The sequence below is a fragment of the Misgurnus anguillicaudatus genome, chromosome 17 (assembly GCF_027580225.2).
Source record: "Misgurnus anguillicaudatus chromosome 17, ASM2758022v2, whole genome shotgun sequence".
NCBI classification, from domain to species: Eukaryota; Metazoa; Chordata; class Actinopteri; order Cypriniformes; family Cobitidae; genus Misgurnus; species Misgurnus anguillicaudatus.
In genome coordinates, this window is record NC_073353.2 from 9,701,766 (window position 1) to 9,712,516 (window position 10,751).

At 35.6% G+C, this 10,751-nt stretch overlaps 1 protein-coding gene across 1 annotated transcript; it reads right to left on the reverse strand.

The window, feature by feature from the left end:
• Window positions 1-4,789: 4,789 nt before the first annotated feature.
• On the reverse strand, window positions 4,790-10,145 carry vgll3 (vestigial-like family member 3). The gene is made up of 4 exons (XM_055216079.2): window positions 9,657-10,145; window positions 8,354-8,684; window positions 7,222-7,725; window positions 4,790-5,490 (listed from the first exon to the last, which is right to left on the reverse strand). The coding sequence occupies exons 1-4, from the start codon at window positions 9,792-9,794 to the stop codon at window positions 5,450-5,452; spliced, it is 1,014 nt and encodes a 337-aa protein (XP_055072054.2). The 5' UTR covers window positions 9,795-10,145; the 3' UTR covers window positions 4,790-5,449.
• Between the last annotated feature and the right edge of the window lie 606 nt (window positions 10,146-10,751).

A 10,751-nucleotide genomic window follows, 5' to 3' on the forward strand; every position in this document is an offset into this window, starting at 1 on the left:
CCATGTAAATTGTGACGGCACACTAGTGCTGTGTCAATGTTCATCAATCACATACTGTATGTCTGTATGCCCTACATATTTAAACATTTGGTTTTGTTTGATGTATTGAATATTGATGTTAATTCTGAGGATTTTAATCAGGAATGCACTGATAAAAAATCTGTTCCAATGCAGAAATTCAATTAATTAAAAAGGCATCATCCTGTATACTGATAGATTTTAATCCTTATTTCAAATGATTATGACATAAAATCCTAAAAGTGCAGAACGTACAAACTGAAATTCTGTTGTCACTGTCACTCAATTTAATTCGGCTAATCGTCATCTTTTTTTAAACAATCGCACAATAGTCCAAAAGTGGAAAAAATTATTGATACCAATTATAGGCCAAAACAGCAGGTCATCCCTAATCCCTAATGTCACCAACGTAAATCCGGCTAACATACAGCAGAGGAGGTGCTACAGGAAATAGCTAAGTCATTTAGTCATGTTCTGGCTTTAATGTTACATTATAAATTGATATAAAGTGCCTTAATAATAAATACACAGTGTTGGGGTGGGGCTAGTAAAAAGTTTAGCAGGAAAAATTAAAATCTGAATTACTGGTTAACCAGGCCAAAAAAAAGATCTATAGAAAAAAAAACATCTATACGATGAAGATGAGGGAGAAAGGACAATAAAAGCCTTATGCACTCTTAAAATATTGTGCTAAATAGCACTAAAAGTGGTTCACTGGCTCGTAATCATAGGGGAACCATTTTTACTGCTAAACATGTGGAACCTGTGTAGAACCATATTGTTTATGGGGCTGTTTACACTTGGTATTAAGTGTTGCTATAGTCATGCTTTAGCACCACTTATGGTTCTACAAAGGTGCCATGTAGGTGGTACATTGCGCTAAAAATGGTTCCCCTATGATTACAGGCTTTTAGTACTATTTAGCACCAATAAAATTGGTCAAAACACTTTTTATGAAACCACATTTATGTAAGCAATAAGGTACGAGAGGCTGTGCTGTATCGTGAATAAGTAACGGCTGAAGGGCGTTGTTAGGCACGACGCGAAGCGGAGTGCCTGCAACCCCTTCAGCCGTTACTTATTCACGATACAGCACTTGCCTCGAGTACCTTATTGCTTTTATAAAACGGTTACCACACAATATTAAAGTAAAAAAAATATTAGTGCAACTTTCATGAAGTTAAATCAATAAAAGCATTCCTTCCGCTAGAAAAAAGAATCCCTGACTGCGAACAATAACATGAAAGCTCAAATAAAAACAACAAACTGTTCTCAGACTTTGTCTCATTATATGTTTATGTGTTGCTAAGGGTGTTGCTAAGGGCGCAGTGATATTAAATAGAACTGTTGGGTGAAGTGGTCATAGCCGTGTTTTATTGTGAATAAAGCACACCTATTGACCAATCAGAATCAAGGATTGGAACTAACCGTTTTATAAAATGCATTATAATGGCATTCTTAACACATTGTGCTTAAAAAATGGTGCTAAATAGTACTCAAAGCTTGTAATCATAGGGGAACCATTTTTAGTGCTATATATAGCACCTCTGGATAACCATAAGTGGTGGTAAAGCATGACTATTAGTCGGGGAGCCAAAGTCTCTAAAGATCAATAAAATGTGTTGAACCTGACATGGTCTGCCATACTTTTTATTTGTGTTTTTTTCTGTTAACTTTGACCCCAAGAACCAATAATTGGAGGGTCTACTCTGCCGGAAACATCGCAAAAACATTGGCCATTTTAGTGTATGCACCCTTTATTTTTAGCAGAAAATGAATGCAAAATTATGCAGAAATGTGTTTTATTTTTTCAGTGGAAGTTCTCAGCACATGGGTTCTGTGTATCTGGAATGCATTTATTGACAGCTTACCCAACCCTCTGAAGGTTTTAAGGGAAAAAATATTTTTTCACAAATTTCTGATAAAAATAAAGAGTGCATACACTAAAATGGCCACAATTTTTTTTTCGTGATATTTCCGGCAGAGTAGACCCTCCAATTATTAGTTTTTGGGGTCAAAGTTAAGAAAAAACACAAATAAAAAGTATGGTAGACCATGTCAGGTTCAACCCATTTTTGAGACTTTGGCTCCCCGACTATATAGCACTATTAACACAATATGGTTCTATGGTTCCACATAGCTTCTGTTTAGCACTAAAAATGGTTCCCCTACAAGCTAGTGAACCACTTTTAGTGCTATTTACACCATTTGTATAATGCAAGCATAATGCCTTATAATACACTTTATAATAATGTTCTATCTTTTCATAAATAATTGTAACAGCAATTACAATACATTATACCTATTTGTGATTATAGGCACTCAATAAAAACTCAAACAAATGCATGATGTCTTCATTTAAACATCCAAAATGCTTTACAGTATATTGTGGTGGTAAGGGATCGTAATGGCCAGTCTCCTCTGTCATAAGATATTATGTAGTGATTTTGAGACATTAAACTTGAGATGAAATGAAAGTTGTTTAAGAGAATTCAAAAGAACAGTACAAATACTCTGAACATTATCCTAAAATGACATGGTTTTAACAAATTTAAAACCATGAATTAATACAGAAAAAAGCATGCAATGTAAAAACAATTAATGTAGTTATGCAGCTGCTTGCCAGTAAATTACTGTAGATTGAAATGTATTAATTTACTGGCAACAGTTTGTTCAAAGAGAAATGAACAATAAACATTACCAAGTCTTTATCTTTACAAAATAAAACTAAAATAACAGCCTCATGCAAAGCATTGGATACCAGAAATCCTTTATTAACATTTTCTGTTTTTTATTCAGATTGTTTCCCAGAATGCTTTGCATAAGGCTGTTATTTAATAGTTTTATTCTGTAAAGCTAAAGACTTCATTTAGATGTTCATTTAACTTTGAACAAACTCTTTCCAGTAAATAATATAAATTTAAATCTACAGTAAGTTACTGGAAACAGCTGCACTGTAAAAAATTCCATACAAATTACAGTGTTACTTGCAGCTGGTTGCCGGTAACTTACCGTAGATTTAAATTTATGTTATTTACTGGCAAGAGTTTGTTCAAAGTTAAATAAATTTTAAATATTAACAAGTCTTTATCTTTACAGAATAAAACTATACAATAACAGCCTCATGCAAAGCATTCTGGGAACCAGAAATTATCATCAACCTTTTTCTGTTTCCCAGAATGCTTTGCTTGATGCTGTCATTTTAGTTTTGTTCTGTAAAGACAAAGACTTGTAAATGATTAATGTTCATTTAACTTTGAACAAAATGTTGCCAGTAAATAACATAAATTTAAATCTACGGTAAGTTACCGGCAACCAGCTGCAAGTAACATTCTAATTTCTACTGATTTTTTACAATGTGCCAGTTATACTGTAATTAAATTTTTTCACAGTGTACAGATTTTACATTCGTTGGTCAGTCACTTTAATTCCTATAAATAAATTTTGTGTTCAACAAGTCAAATGGATTTTCAAAGCACAAGATGATGATTAAACTGACAAAATCTTCATGGGTAAACTATTGCTTTAATCATATAAACAATGGATTATAGATTCATTATGCAGAAGAACCTCCCATGTGTCCACTACGCTGGCCTGTCGGTCTGTCATTCTTCAACACTGGAAACACAAAGTATATCAGAACCCATGTGTTTTCTGTTAATGATGATGTTACTCTTGTGAAAAGTAGTTTTGCTTCCAGGTCTCAGTATCCCTCATCTATCTGCTGCTTTGCTGTCTATTAGGGCCACTTGAGAATCTCTCTTCCTATGAAGTCTCAAAACTTATATAATCATATAAAGCAATTAGCAAAGCAGAATGATGATGCATATATCTAATATGAGCAGTCTTATTCATCCACTAGACCACGAACACAGCCATTATTTCTGTCCCGTAGTTTTATTTTAATGATCAACGTTTTTCAATGCTCAAACTTGGACAGAGGTCAGAAACAAACTCAGAGGAAGACCTTCCTCTTGTATTTTTTTTCTTCGTATTTTTATATTAGTCTATGTGAGAAAACTAGAATGACATCATTTCTAATTATGCCTCAGTATGAAGCAGTTGGTGAGGTCCTGAGGTCATATTGGCCACCTGGTCAGACATCTCACTCCTAAATCCTCCACTCACACTAACTACTAAATTTCTCCACTCACAAGATGACCAATCCTACAGCTGTTTTTTTACGAGAAATATATAATGCAATATCTGGCACAGTGCTTGCATAAAATATTTAAAGCTTCAGCTCTCCAAAATGATGTTCAATTTCACACCAGAGTGCATATTCTGCGCTCCTTGCATTCTTTGGGTGGATCTGGGTCGAAGCTACACAGAGAGGCATATCTCCACATTCTTTTGGTTTATCACAATCTCTATTAGGACATATCTTCAACAAATATAGGAATCTGTTTAAACTACAATTGTTCAATTTGTTTTGGATTGAACTTTCTAGCCAGACAGGAAGCGCATACCAGCTTTTGACATTTAAGAGCATTCGCATTTTTCGAATTTAATACAGTTTATGACATATCCCAGATTTCGTGGAGCTAAATGTGAATGGTATGACACTATCCCTTTTGGGATTTTGGTCTGTCTGTATTTTGTTTCCAAAATTGGTCAAGACTATAAGCGAGCAAGCCTGCAATGCAAGCCCACACATAAATAACTTTTCAAATGCCTTAAATGCTATTAGCACGGAAATGTAAATAATTAACATATTATATAATAATCAAACAGTATTTATATTTATTAAATCAATGCATTCAAACAAAAATATTTTGCCAATAAAACTCAGCAGTTTATTATTAGCGTTAAACTTGTTGACTTATTCCCCAAAGGCAAGACAATGACATCATAACAAACGATACTGCGAACACATTACAAACACAAAAATAAATCAGTAACATACCAAGACTACTTTAAACAAATATATTAAAGTAAATAAAGATTTTTATTTAAAAGTCCACTGTTTATCCAACATTCACACGTTTTACCGTACTAAGACAATCAGTTCTTTCAACAGAACCTGTGATGAGTACATTAATACGGCTCTAAAGCATCAACCAATGAGAAACCTCTCTCGTCTAAAGAAAGGAGATGTACCTCTTAAACCTTATATTTGGGGTATGTGGCATTGTTGAACAGTAGATACCACTTTGTAGACTGTAAAAAGTCTGTAAAAGCCCAGATGGCAGAAGAGTCCCTCTGAATTGGATCTGATCTCGGTCCACGAGGGCACAAACTCAGACAGGATGGTATGCTTTACAAAAACACTCGTTTTCCCCAAAGCTGTTTTTGTGCTTGTCTCACTGATAAAGAGTGATGTTTCCCTGAATAGTTCCCAAGAAAGGCTTGTGGGGAAAGATTCCACATGCAGTACTGCGGACGCAACAGAAATGGTCCGGTCTGAGGCAGAAAGTCCCACTGAATCTTCTCAGAACCAAACACTGGCCTTTGCTTTATCTTGCTCAAGTGCTGTGGATAAAGAAATAAATCATGTTAAAACACAACAGCTACATATTAGTGAAAGGCACAAATGTGTGACTTGGTAGATATTTTGCTATACTGTGATATAATTGGATGACATTACATTATTTACAGAGTATGATGAAAAGCATGCAAAACTTTTCAGGTAGTGCACATTGTGAAGCTTTGGTTGGTTTATAGTTGAATGTCACAACTTGCTGAAATAATGTAGATTTGGCTATTTTACAATGGCTTCATGACTCATCCAAACAGAAGTTGAAAGGTATATGGGGGCGTGTACACCAAGGGGTTTTCAATTGTTTCCAATGGAAGCGCCGCAGAAAACGCTTTTCAAAAACACTTTTTTGTCAATTTTTTGGCGCTTTTCAAAAATTGCTTTGAGTGCTGAGCGCCCAGCAGGGCTCCAGACTAACTTTTTTCACTAAAAGTGCACAGTAGCCCCCAACAGAAAATTTTAGGGGCGCAACCAGAAAATTTAGGGGCACACACCGTAAATCAACATGCTAACCAAATATTCACATTTCTACTAATTTCCACTGTATTACTAATAAATACTTTAATGGTAGATGCAGAAACTATAATGTGCTGTTTTCAAATTCAATGTCACATCACAAAAAAAGGTCAAATTTACTGGTCGCACATGTGCGACTAGATGTAAAATTCAGTGGCACACTCTTAAATTTTGGTGGCAAAATGGAGCCCTGCCCAGAGTTTAAAAAAATCTAATTTGGGTGAAACGCTTAGCTTGTCAATGTCACTTCTTACTCAGTCGTCCAATCACAGTGGAGGAGAGGTGGGAAACAACAAACAGGCGCATCGTTCAACGACTGTTAAACAAAGCAGAAGTATTATAGCAACCAAAGTGCTTAGTTAAAAAAATGGCCTACAGTTAGTGTCCGTCTGGCCTTTCAGTCGCATTAAAATGCTTCGGTGTACACTTTATATTTTTATTATATTTTACTTTTTCAAGGTTTTTTTTAAAGCTGTTGTTGAACTGAAATTAGAATTGATAAATGAGATGAAATCCCTTAAAATTTCATTTCAATAACCGATTTATCATAGATTTCAGTCAATATTAAGTTATCGAGGTTATATTGTCACACAATGTTATTTATATTATGAAGGATGATTTTATCAAAAAAAAAAAAAAAATGACACATATTACTTATTTTTGTTGAATTTTCAGCACTGAGTGATACTATAATTCTGCTATAAAATTACTCACATAGTATATTTGTGAACCTGGATCACAAAACCAAATTTTGAATATTACATCATCCAACAGCCGATAAAAAAAAACTTTCCATTGATGTATGGTCTGTTAGGATAGGAAAATATTTGGCTGAGATACAACTATTTGAAAATGGGGAATATGAGGTTGCAAAAATCTAAATATTGAGAAAATCGCCTTTAAAGTTGTCCAGATGAAGTCCTTAGCAACACATCTTACCAATGATAAATAAATGTTTGATATATTTATGATAGGAAATGCACAAAAGATCTACATGGAACATGATCTTTAGTTAATATCCAAACGATTATTGGCATTTAAAAAATCGATAATTGGCTATTTCCTATATAAGCCCTATATATGCGACTTATGACTTATATATATGCGTTTTGTGGTCCAGGTTCACATTTTATTTTGGTAAAATTGCAAATACACTATGGATACATGATCTGGTAAATCTAAATAGAAATTCTACAATCTCATCTCACCTGTCTCATAGATATCCACCGACCCATGGAAAGAAGCAGGCCAGGTAGGTCCCGGGATGCTGCTTGGTTCCAACTCTGTCTTGATTCCATCTGTGCATGAAGTCGGGCTACAAGATGCTCTCACACCAGGTATCAAAAGTGGGCTGAAACGCGGGTCCAGAGCGGGGCTGTGAGCGTGATGGAGCACGTGATGGGCGTGGGAATGTGCATGCGGGTGCCGCGGATGCATGTGAGGGTACATCTCATGAACGTGGGCATATCCCGCTCCGCTCTGGGCTCCCAGGCCGTAGTGCCAAGAGTCAGTGAGACCAGAATGTGGGGGCAGGCCGGTCTGCGTAAGGTTGTGGCTGCTCCAGATGCCAGTGTCTGCAGGGTGAAAAGCTGGAGTGTGGGGGAAGTCGGGGTGCGAGGAGGGGACACACGGACTGGTCTGAGATAGGTAGCCGCTGCCCCACAGAGACGATGATATAGAGCCACACTGACTCTCAGAGTTAGAGCCTCCATCTGAAATAGACAGCCAAGCAATTCGTTTATCACCCCTAAATATAAACGTGTATATTGATGACATGCTAGAAATGTAAAGAACATCAATTTAAAAATATAACATTGATATTGTTAATATTGGCCAAAGATTAAAATCAGTGTAGAATCAATGAGCAAAATCAATCTTTAAAATTAAATTATGATACTTTATAATATCACAAAAAAAATTCTTGTTTTTTAAGTTTAATCAACTTGATATTACAACTCATTTCTACTTTCTTGACTAGTGAGTCTAGAGTGCTTTAAATGATCAAATAAAGTTGAATTAGCTTAAGTTATTTCAACATTATTTTTATAATTTATAGCAACTCCTCACTAGTCAAAAAAAGTTCATTAATTGTAATCTCAAATTGATTAAACTTACAAATTTATGTGCAACAGGGAATTTTCTATTCTATGCTATCCAGTGATATACTGAATATTAATTACATTACTTAAACTATATAATGTATTTAAGCATGCTGTACTGACCAATCATTATTCAGCAGAGGAACTTTTTTTATGTAACATTACAGTATGTATATAAATTAACTGATTTTTATTAGTGCATTTAAGAAATCTTTATTGGTAAAACTTTGACTTCTCTTACCTTTCCATGGTCCTCCAGAATGAATCCTGCTGGTTTTAACATCACCGGTGAAGGTGCTAGGCTGACTCAAAGCTCGGGAAAAATGTTCATCCACCACGTCCCCGATGTCTCCACGAAAATAGGTGAACACCACACACCTGGAGCTCAAGTACTCCGCCTCAGCAGGCTGCTGCGTCTCCTTACACCGCTCCTCTTCTCCAGCGTTCTGCTCCTCGTCTCTCTGGAGCTCAGGAGCAGGACGGGGCTTCGCCGTTGTGTGCTGCTTATTCTGACCACAGTGAGAGGAAAACTCTTGAGAATCCTGCATCCTGCTGTAGGCACCAAACTTCTTCTGCAGAAAGACGGATCGGTTCAATGTTCATTAGGAAAAATAACTAGTCAGGGGTTAAAAGCTGCAGAACACACGTTAACCACCTGGAATTTGACCAGAATAGATTGCTGGGGATTGTCTTTGAATTAATGGCTTGGTGCCCACACTTGGCACATTTGCCGTGCGCCGTTTTACGTGGAAAAAGAGTGCCGTGTGAAGGACAGTATAAACACATTCAGTTGTAATTCACAGATTGGAATTTGAAAAATTTGAGATCGAATGTCAGTCTAATATTACATTTTGTTACAATTTTGCATGTTGTATTGTGTTCAAGCAGCACTGCATTTATCCACTACTAGTCAATGGTTTATTTTTTACACTTTTATGCACTTTTTTATTTTTACTGTTTTTCCACATTGCAAACTATAACACATCTTGAATGTAGTAAATCAAAATTCAATGTTAAACTTTATAAATCAATGCTTAATAATAATCTTATATCTTTGATTCTTTAAAGTAACAACTCTCTAATCTCTGCATACTCTAAACTGCATCTTATGATGCATTTAAAGTTGTTTACACTTGCTGGCTCTCTTTTATATACTTTCTGGTCCAAAAGTAGTAATATTATTACATTTTTACTGTAAAGCTAAACACGATTCAATTAAACTAAACTCTTAGTGGTATTTTATCTAACATTAAGAGATCATGTTATAAAACAACATTAAATATTTATTTAAAAAAAGTAAATATAACAAACGAGGAAAACAGTTTTAAAGAAATCTAACAACCAGTCTCTTATTATGTACCGTATATAATTTAGGCTATACCACCACTATGTAACTTGTAAGTAAGTTTAAGTTTAACAAGAGTAAAACACACAGCTGCGGCTCAAATAAATAAATAAATAAATAATTCAAGCAATACTTCTAACTTTGAAAAAATGTCTCTATTAAGTTGTGTGTGTCAGTCCAGAGAGATCACATAGCTTACCTGCTGCTGATGCTGTTGTTGCTGATGATGATGATGATGATAATATGCCGCTTTATACGCCGCAGCTGCCGCTGATGTCGCAGGCAGGTAATGATGAGCTCCATAACTCTGATGATACATAACATCCAAACAACTCATGGCTACAGCAGATCTCGAGAGGTCTTCAGAAACACTGCTGCGTGCGCTTTCTCAACCACAGATACATGTCGTCATTCTCCCCCATATAAACCTGAGCGTTGACAAAAGCGCCGCGGTTCGTAAAGGAAATATTAGCATAGAAACAAAAGTGTCCCCATCCGGGCTTCACCACCTACAGACAGACAGCGGATCAAAACAGAACGAGGTGCGCGAGCGGCTCCGCAAACTTTCGCTTAAGTTACACGAGCTTCTCTGATTGGTGGAAAGTTTGGAGCGCCGCAATGTGATTGGTCAAATCAGGTCTCCGTTGAATAAACTGAAACTAAACATTTTATTACTTAGTAGCTTATAAAATAAATACTTGTGAGCGATTCTGTAACATTTCAAACATTTTTTGGGTATAAATGTAGCCTATCTGGTTGGCTGACGTCATGAGGACAATCATGGATTCATTTGCTTTCCTGGTTTTATTTCTCTTATTTGTTTTAATAACTAGTTTTAATAAATGTTTGTTGGCAAATATAAGTGGAAATATTCGTTATTAACTAGAATTGAATGTAATATCAAGACTTAACTGCAATTGTTTTTATGCCATGTCTTTGGAATTTGTAAAACTGCATTTGGATAGGGTTGCTTTAGGCACGTGCTGCCACCTGCTGTAGACCAATTGACTAAATAGATCAGATTGCAGTGCCTAATGTTGCTGATGTAATAATATAATAATGACAGAAACTTAAAGATACTATTAGGCATCTGACTAAGGCAACTTTAAAATGTTAAAGTTGTTTAAATCGAGGACATTTTTGAATATCATTTCATAAATAGATCTGATGCAAACATGGGGAGAGTGATAACATGTTTCTGGTAAAAGGACTTTGATAGCTAACAACACCAATATCGTCATGCTACTGGATCTTAAAGTAATTCTTTGAAAAAAGAGCATGTATCTATAGTAAG